At 42.9% G+C, this 13,142-nt stretch overlaps 1 protein-coding gene across 1 annotated transcript in view; it reads right to left on the reverse strand.

Moving 5' to 3' along the window:
• pcsk5a (proprotein convertase subtilisin/kexin type 5a) overlaps positions 1-13,142 on the reverse strand; it is a gene marked incomplete at both ends in the record, with an annotated part of 36,875 nt that overhangs the window by 3,983 nt on the left and 19,750 nt on the right. The window contains 12 exons of the mRNA XM_083984003.1: positions 413-630; positions 1,281-1,458; positions 2,141-2,377; positions 3,900-4,142; positions 5,158-5,372; positions 6,180-6,378; positions 6,521-6,604; positions 9,252-9,452; positions 11,478-11,620; positions 11,841-11,883; positions 12,060-12,128; positions 12,299-12,499. Coding sequence (XP_083840129.1) covers positions 413-630; positions 1,281-1,458; positions 2,141-2,377; positions 3,900-4,142; positions 5,158-5,372; positions 6,180-6,378; positions 6,521-6,604; positions 9,252-9,452; positions 11,478-11,620; positions 11,841-11,883; positions 12,060-12,128; positions 12,299-12,499 — 2,031 coding nt within the window. The remainder of the gene's footprint in view (positions 1-412; positions 631-1,280; positions 1,459-2,140; positions 2,378-3,899; positions 4,143-5,157; positions 5,373-6,179; positions 6,379-6,520; positions 6,605-9,251; positions 9,453-11,477; positions 11,621-11,840; positions 11,884-12,059; positions 12,129-12,298; positions 12,500-13,142) is intronic.

The following is a 13,142-nucleotide window of genomic DNA, read 5'->3' on the forward strand; positions in this document are numbered from 1 at the left end:
CGCCCTCGTCCCTACGTCACCACATTCACGCGCATCCCTTGGCTGAACACACAGAGAGGACCGCCCCTTTATGCCGTTCTCTCTCCTCATTGGATAAAGGTTGTAGGATACAAGGAAAGTTTTCTCCTCGGCTTACAGCAGAGCAGAGTGACTGACAGACCCGTGTTTCAGACCAAACACTCTATGTAAGTGATTGCTGTCGGAAGATATAACTATTTAAGACTTATATTAACACAAATATTCCGCTTACTTCTGCTTTAAATGAGTACAGCACACATGAACTTTTACTTTAATAGATGCACAGCACGTCTACCTCTGCAGCATCAACATCTCATCCCCTACATGTGTGTGTTTGTGTGTGTGCGCTCGTCAGCATGACATCAACGTGCTGCTTGCGAGTAGCCGCTGGTACCTGAGCATGTTCTGCAGGTGGCGTGACAGGGCTCGCAGGTCCTGTGCTCGGCGTCGTGATGGTGTCCCAGGGGGCAGGAAGGCAGACAGCGGCCTTCCCTCCGCATGTAGATGAGACCCGGAGCGCAGCTCAGGCAGCTGTCCTCCCCGGCCCCCATGCACTCACCGCAACTGGGGTCGCACCTCTCGCACATCCTTGAGCCGGCGTTTCCATAGTGACTGTCGGAGAGATGGCGAGAAAGTTATGATAGATTAGGTCCAATTAAATGAGATGAGATTAGAGCTTTTGTTTGTCCTCAAAGGAAACTCCTCTCCACGGCCACTCAGTCACACACAACCAGAACAACTCAGACATGACACAGACTAAGACGCTGTGACAGAGAGGATGCGCTCATAACAAAATACTTCAAATCATCACTGAGGAAAGTGAGGCAACGGTTCTGCATGATTAAGTTAAAGTGCTATTTTCTTTTTTTTTTTTTCTTCATGGTGCATTGCTCTCGTGCAGGTTTGAGAGTGTGAGGGTGGCACGTCACAGGAATAAATAGCCTTTGTGTCCCTTTTGTGTTTTCTCGAGTATTTAACTGCACATCAATTTAACGGCACATTAATTTAACTATCTCAATCACCACATCCCAAATAAAATCTACTCTCATTTGCATTTTACAGGCCACATGAAGGGCTATTTAAATCTCGGGCTAAATGAGCTTGCACCTCCGAGAAGCACCTCTGTCCAGATAGGCAGAGAGAAGCCGTGTCCACAGTGACATTATGTGACTAGGCTGATCTTTTATTAATGACGACACTCTGCGGCCGCACTTAACGTGATGGATGAGCGGCACAGCTGGATGGTGAGCAGGTTAAACTACCCGTGCTGGCAGGTCTCCACACACTCTTTGCCCTCTCGAAATAGGTGGGCTTTGCAGGTGAGGCACTCCTGGCTGTGCTTCCCCACGCAGGTATCGCAGGAGGGGTGGCAAGGCTCACAGCTCTGCCCCGGCTCGTCCTCGTAGTAGCCCGACGGGCATTCATCCGCACAGGTGCCATCTGCGCCAACAAACACGAATGATCAAGGCAAGGCAAGGCAAGGCAAGGCAAGGCAAGGCAAGGCATCTTTATTTAGCGCATTTCATACCAAGGCAACTCAATGTGCTTTACATAAAGACAAAACATAAAAAAAGAAGCATAAAACAGAATAAGAACAAAACACTAAAAAAAAAACAGAGTTAAAAGCAAGAGCAAATAAAAGTAAAATAAAATAAAATAGATAAAGTTTAAAGTTCTTAAAAAGAGCTCAGCTATAAGCACATGAAAAGAGAAATGTTTTTAACCTGGATTTAAAAGTGCTTACAGTTGGGGCTGATTTCAGTTCTGCTGGTAGTTTGTTCCAGTTGTGTGCAGCATAACAGCTAAATGCTGCTTCACCATGTCTCGTTTGAACTCTGTGCTCCACTATCTGACCTGAGTCAGGAGATCTCAGAGCTCTACTGGGCTTATACTCTACTAACATGTCATTCATGTACTGTATTCTGGACCTAAACCATTCAGTGATTTGTAAACCAGTAGCAGAACTTTAAAATCTATTCTGTAGCTGACTGGGAGCCAATGTAAGGACCATATAGGACCATCAAGCGAGCTACACAACAACAAAGTCGCAGATGCCTGAAGTGAGTTTTCCAGACCTCGGAGAATTCACAGAGCCGTACACAAAAGAGCGAACTCGACTCACTGAGCAGGAGATGTCTCTGGTTGCAGCTCAGACACTCGGTCTTCCTGGGACCCGAACACCTGTGGCAGTATTTGTGACACGGATGGCACTCCCCGTCTTGGTTGGCGTACTGGTGAGGCGGGCACTTGCTCGGCGACGGCGCACAGCGGCCGTGGCCCTCCGGCCTCAGACCCTCCCTGCAGCTGCTGCAGGAGCTGGCGTGAGGCCCGGAGCAGGTGAGACAAGATGCATCACAGTCTGGAAACACACACAAAGTAGAGAATTGATTGAATCACAGGACACCGTTTGTCACAACCGCAATGACGCATGTGAGGGAGAGAGTCAATATGACCCCCCTTGATCTCTGTCTGTTATATATGGTAATCATTTATCTGACAATGAACCATCATCGCTGTTAATTACTTTCTATTTTTCCTACAGGAATACATCTCACCTGCTACTTTTAACCTGCTGCGTTCTCAGAAACATTTTCTACCCATGTTCACTTCAGATGAAAGACATTTAAAAATCACCCACTGTCCATTTCTCAGAGCTTCTTTTCACATGCCTTGCTGCTGGCAGCGACTGTAAGTAGCAATAAAAAGTGGGCATTGCCTACAACGTCTTCCTGGGAGAAACACGCCATCCTCTGTGTTTCTGAATAACACAAGCCAGAGCGGTGTGTCTTTCTCGAGGGAACTGTCTTTGGCATCGCTGTTCTGTTTTCAAGGTTTGACAGCTGCCTGTTAACTCTCTGAGAAGCGTTACTATTTTCATCCCAGCCAAAGTCAGGAAACACACTCAGGCGTAGTAGAGAATATACAGTACAGCGGATATAAAAAGTCGACACACTCCTGTTAAAATGTCAGGTTTTTGTGATGTTAAAAAGAAACTTTTTTTCAGGTTTAATCTGTGCAAAACACTTGCAACAGCCTGAAATGCATGAAGGATGTTCTACAGGACAGAAAATGCTGCATCAGGGCGTCTCTCAGTGTCTCTAACTGAAAAGCAGGACTACTGCATGTATAATAAAAAAAAAAGTCAAATAAAAATCACAAAATAAATTTGTTTCTACTTAAAGGGATAGTATCATTTTTTAAAAGTGGGGTTGTATGATCTACAAATAGCCCGTAAGTACTTTAACTGCAGTAGAAGACTCTCTGCACTCCTCCCGTTAGCAACGCCAGCCCATAGCCCTGCCCAGAGATTTACAACATACAGTGTTGTGAACAGACCCAAAGAAACGGCCTATTTTCGCGGCCTAAAAGAGGTTTTACCTGAAAAAAAAAAATACAGTTCCATTGTTCGCTATAATATTTTTTTTCCAGCCCTTCAAAGTGCAGGAAAAACACAGTTTTTATTTGGACCTAACCAACTCACGTATCCCTCCGGCCCAGGGTTAGCGCCCGCCGCTCAGCAGTTGGTTAGGTCCAAATAAAAAATGTGTTTTTCCTGCACTTTGAGGGGCTGGAAAAAATTATATTATAGCGAACAATGGAACTGTGTTTTTTTTTTTTTTTTTTTTAGGTAAAACCTCTTTTAGGCTGCAAAAATAGGCCGTTTCTTTGGGTCTGTTCACAACACTGTATGTTGTAAATCTCTGGGAAGGTCTATGGGCTGGCGTTGCTAACGGGAGGAGTGCAGAGAGTCTTCTACTGCAGTTAAAGTACTTAGGGGCTATTTGTAGATGATCATACAACCCACTTAAAAAAAATGCTACTATCCCTTTAAGATTTTATCAAGGGAGCACTGTGGGGCAGGTAGAGAAGCTCTGTGGTACCTTCACAGTCTCCTGTTGTTTCGTCCCTGTAGGTGTGGGTGGGGCAGGCTACCAGACAGGCGCCGTTGTGCAGCGTGGCCTCGGGGTCCGCGCAGGTATCGCAGTCGTTGTCGTTGGGGCCGTCGCACAAAGCGCAGTCAGGGTGGCAACGCAAACACTCCCCTCGCTCTTTGTCCTCAAAGAACCTCTCGGGGCAGTCTAGCACGCACAAGCCCTCGTGGAGAAAGTGATACTCCTCGCAGCCTGCACAAAGAACAGCTTTCAGTGCTGAGTGGGAGAACAGTTTAGCACAAGTCAGTGGAACTGTACTAAGTATCCTAAAGTCTTGGACAGGAATGCAAGAGAAAGTAAAAAGCTCTTTCTCTGTGAGGGATGGATTTCACTCCAGTCTGCTCACAGCAGTTGGAATAGAAACAACATAACAATGAGCTGACACTCAGTGTAAAGCTCCTTAAAGCTGAGGGGAGCTACTGTACTGTATAGATTTAGGAGATAATAAAAAAATAACAATAAAGCAACACCTTTTGGACTAGTTATTAAAACTAGAAAAAGAAAGCATTTCCTGCAGAAAATGCGTGTGAATGCTGAAAGCAGCTGAACGCTATTGCTGAAAGAGCTGAAGAAATTGTTGAATCAATGCTAAATTAGCTGAAGAAACTGCTAAAGCAATGTTGAAAAAGGCTAATGCTAAAGCTGAAACATATAACTTGTAGTATGGGATGAAATATGCCTTTTAAAGATAAAAAGCAGTAGAAATGTTAAAGGGAGAAGAAAACATTTTAATCTATTCTCAGCCATTGCTTCAGCTACGTTAGCGCTGGTTCATCAGTTTTCCTTCCTGTTAGCTGCAGAGTCCAACTATTCAACCATTACACTCAAACATGCAGGATTTCAAAGTAAAAGCAAATTAAAAGTAAAGCTGAGGGGAGCTACTGTACAGATTTAGGTGATAATTAATAATAATAGTAAAGCAACACCTTTTGGAATAATTATTAAAATTAAAAAACTATTGCAGCTCATCTTTTTGGGAAAGTTTATGGCTAAATCAGTCACCAAATTATTATCTACTGTACCCATCTATCCATCCATCAATCTATCCACCTATCTATCATCTGCACAGGAACCATCAATATCTGTAAACTTCACGGCCATCTTTCCAACATGTTTTTGGTGCAGAGCTGTAAATGTACAGTGCGGATCAGTCTGAACAAGCTCTAACAGCTGAGTCATGGTCTGCACTGTGTGTTTCAGCCAGTACCTGTGCACTGCCCGAGCGGGCTGCACTCCTGACAGGCCGAGGGGCAGCGTTGGCACTCCCCGTCCCGGAGCGTGTGCGCTGGAGGACACTCCTCCACACACTGGTGCTTGTGTAGGACGAGAGGTTCTTCACAGCTGAGGCAGTGAGTGGCGTTTCTCCCACAGGACTCACAGCCTGCTGCACAGCTGCGGCACACCTGGCCTGCAGGATAACCCCTGATGAAGACCCAACACACACATGAGTTGAACCCCGCCCCGCCACATGACGTACATGAATTAACTACCAAGACAGATGCATGAATCAAATTCTCATTTCAGACTATGGCGATGCGTGTGAAAAACAAATAACCGGTGATGTATTAAGTCTCTTAATTAATTCATTAGCTTTCATTGTTATGCATGTCAAGCTGGGCTGAATATTTTTTTTTTTTTTGCAAAGTGAAAAAAAAAAGAAAAAGAAATTGAATGGGCCGTCATGAATGCTGCTGCTGGGGTAAACAAGAGGACTGACATTTTGCTCTGCTCTGCTCCACTCTGCAGAGGACAACCAATAATTTATCATTCCAGACAATTGTGTGTAGTGCTTAAGCATTGCTAAAAAAGCTGCTTGGCAGTTTGTAGTTTAAAAAATAAAATAAAAGTAGAGCCCTCATGGCCAAAAAGTTGAAATGGTCATGTCAGTGCTAATGGAGCCTTGAGGACCTCTTCAGCAAGGACGAGATTTTCTTTCAGTCTCAAGGATTTCGCAAATTTAATGGCATAAACATGGAGCGAGACACGTCCAAATCAAGGCCAGCAAATTGCTTTTCTTTTTGCATTTTTGGCCCCCAAGAAGACGTGCCTCAAACATCTGGCCTGATGTTTAAAAGATGGGATTTCAGCTTGATGTTGCCAGCAGGGTTTAATTCCCACTGTATTTACCAACTGAGAGTAATCCATTTGGAGTGTCTCAATATGTCAACAGCATATGAATACAGTTAGATTTAAGCCAAAGAACAAGCAGTGATTGGATTGACTCCTGACCTGACACACTGTTGGACACACTGTCCGTCCTGCAGGAATAACTGAGCTTTGCGAGTGCTCTGGCAGCGGCTGCAGTGTTGACCGTCCGCACACTGCAAACAGCCCGGAGGGCAGGCCTCACACACACCGCTTAGCCGACTGGCAAAGAAACCCCCCGGACACTTTGACACACATGTTTGCTGTGCGGTCAGGAACTGCCCTGGAGGAGAGAGAAGAACGAGTAAACATCATCACTGGAGTGGATATCTTTTTTTGGTGTAGCCATGAAGATGTGAAACACTGCAACAACAGCGGTTTGTGCACGAAACACAAAAAGCTGCTGCATAATGTGACTTACAGACCTTTTGCACATTTTGTACACTGGTTCCTCTCTTCTCCGTAGCAGGACTCGCAGGACGGGTGGCAGTCGTTGCACTCGTCGTCGTCTGGTGGGAAAGCAGCCGTGACACGACACAGCAAGAAATGAAACCGCACTTTTAATCCAAACATCTTTTTGTAGGATATGAGACACGACAACGAGGAGGAGGAGGAGGAGATGAACTTCGTAGGATGGTGTAACAACAACAACAACCAACTTCAGCTAAACTTCAGGAAACCAAGAAGCTGGTGGTGGATCTATCTGGCACACGGAGAGGCTCTCCACCCCTGGGGTACAGATGGTGGACACCTACAAGTATCTGCATGTGCAACTCAACAACTCTCTGGATGCTCTAGCACTCTGTTGTGGCCAGTGTTGGCTCCTTTCTATGTGGTGTGCTGCTGGCGGTGCTGGCACTGGGTTATGTGGCGCAAGCAAACCGGGGTAAAGCTTGTAGTGAGGAAGGCCAGAGGAAGGCCAGAGGAAGGCCAGCTCTGTGGTGGAGCTGGATAGTGACAGGAGAGGAGGATGAGAGGAGGGAAGATGAAAGTCATCACGGACAACCCCTCCTTCATCCTCTCTGTGGCAAGTTGAGGGGGGCTCGGGAGCATGTTCAGCCACTAGGGTTGCAAAATTACAGGAATTTTCAAAAACTTGGAAACTTTCCATGGGAATTAACGGGAATATATGGGAATAAACGGGAATAAATCTGAAATTTACAAAATTAAAGGTTGGCCCTTAACAGGGAACTTAAATATAGTTGTGGAAAATATATTGTAGCATAATCTTGGCTAAAACAACCAGATTTAATGCAAGTACACTTGAATATCTCTATGCTATTCCTCAATTACATGCACATGTTGAGGCTACAGTCCTCACTGCAGGTGGCCCCGGTTCGAATCCCGCATTAGGCAGCCCTTTCCTGCATGTCATTCCCCCTCTCTGCCGCCCATTTCCTGTCTCTTTCTCCACTGTGCTATCAATTAAAGGCAATAAAAAGCCCCCCAAAATATATGTATAAAAAATTACCCCCAATTTCCAGTTAATTTCCATAAATTCCCAATAATTCCCATAATTCCCCAAATTCCAACAGAAAGTTTTCAATTTGGAATATTTCCAAAATTCCCCAGCTTAACTTCCCATGGAAAGTTTCTGGAAATTTACTGGAAATTTTCCGCCCCTTTGCAACCCTATCAGCCACACACTCATCCGGCCACGTGCCTCACAGAAAGCGCTCAGGGGGCCATCAGACTCCACATCGCCACGGCGCCCAGCACCTCCTACCTCCACTGACTGAGACTCACAACCAGACACCACTCACAGTTAACTGCATTGTGCAAAACACACACATACACATACACACACAGATCTATTTTTATTGCAGCAATCACTCCTGTTTTGTTTCATATGGACGTAGAGGTGTTTATGAAAATGTCTCTCTTTAATGTTAACTATATCCCCCTGGTGCCACTGCATCAAATTGAATTTTGCCAACGGGGGATCAATAGGTACAGGTAGGCCTCATCTTATCTTAAAGCAGCTACAGTATCAGAGTCCCTGTTCACAGACAGAACCTGAACATTTCACCAACTTTGAGTATTAAAAAAGTATTTGCTATGGGAAAAACAATGAAAATCCAAGTTTAATAGCATTTTATAAGACTGGAAAAAGGAGAAACTACTGCAGCAACACTGTTCAGTATTAGTAACCTGATTTATGGACAATATGTGAAGTAGACTTTTGCAGAGACCTGAGGACTGATACTGAACGCATCTGTCCAGTGTCCGCTTACTATGAACAGCCACTAGTTAGCTTAGCTTAAGCTAAAGACTTGGTTTTAATTTTAACTCGCTGGTTTTAAAAATGCTCATAGTAAAGTTCAGTAATTTATGTTTCCACACAACTAATTATACAAAAAACAAGTTTCTTTAACACTTAGCCTTCATGCTAACTGAGGCTAATTTCAGCCATCTTGCCATAAAACAATTTGTTGTTTTTATGTTTTTAATTTTGTTAGATTATAAAAAGTAAATATAACAGGCTAATTACAGAGCTTTACAGTTTCTGATGGATTACTTTTATAAAAAACACATCCAGACCCATTCCTCCTGCTTCCAGTCTTTGTGGTAACTAGTTGAGTTTGGTGTCAGCAAGAAAAAACTCAACTACAAATGTCCTACAGCACCAGGGAAAAAAACTATATAAAACATTTACAGTATAGTATCTAGCTTCGAAATCTAAAAAATAAACTGGATATTACAGAAAAGCCAGACTACATCCTGCAACACAGGTTTTGTGTGAAGGTGTGTGAGGCTTTAATCAAAGATTTAAAGTTGAAGAATAACTTTACTTCTGCATGTTCATTTTCAACCTTTGAGTTAACCTATGTACTTTTCTCAGTTATTTTAGCTCCTATAATTAAGATGTCTTTCCTCTCGCTAATTACTATATGTTGTTTTAAGGCCTGTCCAACTTATTCTTGCGGGGGAACTAAATGTTCAGCATATACAATCAATTATTTAAAAGTCCGTATCTGGCCCACGTTCAGTCGTTCTGTCTGTTTTCAGTGCTTAAGTTGGTACAGGGTTCAGGGACGTGGCACACAGACCAATTACCCTCCAAGATTTCTTTTCTGCCCCTGTGAAAGTGCCCAAATCCCTGATTCATTAAGGGCAGACAGTTGGATTAGTGGAATATATAAGTGTTAATCTCACCGGTGCGAAAGGTCTTAATGGGACAGACCTCTTGGTCAGACACACACTCTCCATTTTCCAGCGTCGTCCCCTCTTCGCACGACAAACAGTCGTTGTCCTCCGGGCCGCCGCACGTCACGCAGTCTGAGTGACACTCCTCGCAGTCGTTGGTGTCTTCATCTCCATAGAAACCATCGGGACACGCCGAAACACACCTCCCCTCTGGGAATGAGAAGAGACATTACCGTTTTCTTTTCTTTTCTTTAAGATCAACACAGTACATAACCTACTTAGCAGGGGCTCGTTCACAATCTTAGGTGCTTGTTCTTCGCTAAAAGGAGATCTCCAGTGATTTGACACATCAGAGTCTACGCACAGGTCTTGAGGAATACTAATGTGGATGTGTTAAAAGTTGTGTAAAGCCTTTTGTGGCTCCAGATGGAGCTGCGTAAAGTCTGATTAATCAGGTGGGTTTGAGGACGATAAATCTGAAGATTTTAAGAGAAAAAGAAAAAAATCTGGAGTTGCAGAGGTAGAGAGAAGTGACTTTATCAGACCTGCTTCTGCACAACTTTGCAAACCTGACTGTTATATTGTTATAGCAGTACAATGCTTGAATCAGCAGAATAACCTTTTCAATATTTTCATTTTATGCTCCAGGAATTTATACTTTGATTTGAACACCACTACATATATTTTGACAGCTGCAGTTAAATTATTAACAAGGCAACTGTGCCGCAGTCCCAAATCTCCCTGAAGATGTCACAAGCGGCAATTACTTTTTTGCTAATTTAAATCAATTTTTGACCACCCTGAAGCACAATATAACCTTGTAGGTTTAATATATTAGCATTCACATTTCTTCTAAATATCTCTTTAAATGGTGCTTGTTCTTGAATAAATTTGTGTGAAATCCAAACATCTTAAAACAAACCTGTGGGAACAGATTTGGGAACCAAAGCTCATTTTTAATTTGGCTTAATCTGTTCCTGGCTACGGTTACTAATCACTTTGGGAAGATTAATATTTGAAATACAAAATGACTGATCACCTTGTACAATGTAATCTTCATAATCACATTCTAAACGACTCCACATTAAGAAGCATATAAAGCAGTTAAAATCAGTTTGACCTCTATTATCTAAATGATGCTTTGACACTAGAAACATTATTTCTAATAAACGAATAATGATGTAATAATACAATAATACCTCAGTATTATCCCAAGTACAAATTGGAGGTGCTTGAGTATTTCCTTTTCTTTCTTCTTTTTTTTTTGCTATTCTACACTTTACTCAACTACATTTATCTGACACTTGTATTTAGATACGACCATACACATAACGAATGGACAGAGAAAATATTTGATCATATCAGAAAACATGACACCCTGCAGTTAGTAGATCCATCTTCCATCCTTAAAGGTGTACAGAAATGGCCGTTTGTCCTGTTTGTCGCGCCGAGTTGTCACGAGCTGCAACACGAGTTTACCCGAGTGAGGAAAACAAATTTGATTGGTCGATATCGAGCGGGCGGGATATTCAAAGTTTGGGGCGAGACCGAGCCCTGTGTGTGTGTGCGTGTCTCAGACGTTTGAATGACGGATTACTGATCCAATATCAGTGGCTGATGAATCGTGTACAGGCTGACGTATAATCCGTGCGCCTGCATTATCCAATGTGAAAAAAAAATACACACTTTCATCCCGGATTTACTCAAAAATAGAATTTTGCACAAAGTTTGGCCTACATCGTCTGATAGATGAGATATTACATTAATTTTATGATCCAGAGTGGGCTCAAATTCAGTTTTCTTTTCTGTACACCTTTAACCAATACTTCATTTATTATAACGGATGAATACTCATTAGTATGTAGTTACTTGTGCTTGTACTGATGAGTAAAACATTTTTAATTGTGTTCATAAACTACATACTAATGAGTATTCATGTGTTATAAATGATGAATTCAGTATTTAATGCTTAACTAGTGTGTACTTATTATAAAGTGTTACCGATCATACTCACACATTGATGCATTACAAACAAATATCCTAACATAATCTTAATTTTGAACTAATTGATACCTTAAGTATGTTTTGCTAATACTGTAATACTTATACACTTAATACCATTTCAGTACTTATAATAGAGGTTGTTTTTTTTCATAATGTAATATAGAAGAATCTGAATACTTCTGTAAATAACACTTCATGAGTCCATGTGGCGACCCACTGGGGCAGTTTTACCTGATAAGAAGAGGTCGGTCTCGCACCAGTAGCACTCGTGTTCATCACAGCTTACACAGTTGTCATCACATGGGACGCAGGTCATCTCCTCCTCCACGCTGTACGTCTTAGCCGGGCAGTTTCTGTAGCAGCCATCCTGAAAGCTGATAACGAAAACAGCAGTTGATACCTTTGATTTAACCTCTCTCTCTCTCTCACACACACACACACACACACACACACATGCACAGACACAGGAGAAGAAGAAAAAAAATCCACTCTACTTCCACAGCAAAAAAGAGCCTTTTTCATTCTAGTACAGCAGTGAACTGAACAGCAGAGCAAGTGCAGAGAGGCGAGATCACACATGGCACACAGCCTTACTTGTAAAAGCCCTCAGTGCAGGACAGACAATGCCTGGGGTTATCTGTTAAAAGCAGACAAAAAACTCAGCTCTCCTTTTAAACAGGAAGTTCTTTTGGGGAAAAAAAAGAAAAAGCCCTTGAACACGGCTGGCAACACACCGGGAGGAAAGTTCAGTCTACTGCACACTATGTTCATTTTGAGGAAAAACTATATCATGGCTGCTGAGCCCTGACTTACACAAGACACACTTGCTGCAGCCTTCTTCACAGGCCATGCAGTCGTCGTAATCTGGATCCTCCACCTCCCCTGAGATAACAAGAGAAAACATTCAGAGTGTGGAGGGAAGAAACGAAGAAGTGAGCGAGACGACCAGAGAGAGAGGAGAAGAAGTTGAGATGGTGGAGGGTGGACAGAGGTGAGACAGACGATGCTGCTGAAGGTCATCTGTAATGTAACACACATAAAAAGATGTTTACCTTCTCCACACTCCAGCTTGGTACACGCTCCGTCAGAGACGTAGTAGGAGGAGTTACACTTGAGGCAGTGGGCGGAGCTGGTGCAGAGCCAGCAGTGGTCCGAGCACGGCTCACAGCTCCTCTCCTTGGTGTGGTAGAAGGCCTCGGGGCAGGCGTCCAGACACTGGCCTTTATACAGGTAACGCTCCACTGCAAACTTATCTGGAGGGACAAATAGCACAAAGTAATACACATTTGCCATTTGGTTAAATACACCCACATATAATTATTATCAGCTTGACTCTAACATGTAGTTAGGATCTTTCAGGTCATTGTTTTGGTTTCACATCCTGCACAATCTCACCAGTCTCATGTGCAGTAGTTTTGTTTTGAGTTTGAGTTTATTTCGATCAGCAACACTTACTGTACCACTATCAGAAAAAGAATGAAAAAACAAAAACAAAAACACATCCATCCAAAAGAAAGGGTACATAGGGCTGCCTGAAAGGATTAAGGTTGAAGCTAACTATCTTATAGATGCCCTAACCTTTAATCCATACATGTGAATGTATATACAGTACCTATACACAAACTATTGCAGAAGATTTTTACTTTTTTTGTTCTCATCAGGTAAGTGGTAAAAAAAAAGGTTAGTGAAAAAAGAAAAAGCTCTAAAACCCACTGTACACTACCTGCTCAGCACCAAACAGCAGACACAGTTACTAACTGTCAATCAAACAGTAGTGGAGCATTTAGCAGCTTAAGACTCAGACATTTCCCTCAGGAGCTGGTGGAGACCAGAGTGGACCAATAAAAGAAGAGTGAGTATGAGACTCTAAATGGTCTGTACAGTGTGTTACAGTCT

The sequence above is a fragment of the Trachurus trachurus genome, assembly GCF_905171665.1.
Source record: "Trachurus trachurus genome assembly, chromosome: 12".
NCBI lineage: Eukaryota > Metazoa > Chordata > Actinopteri > Carangiformes > Carangidae > Trachurus > Trachurus trachurus.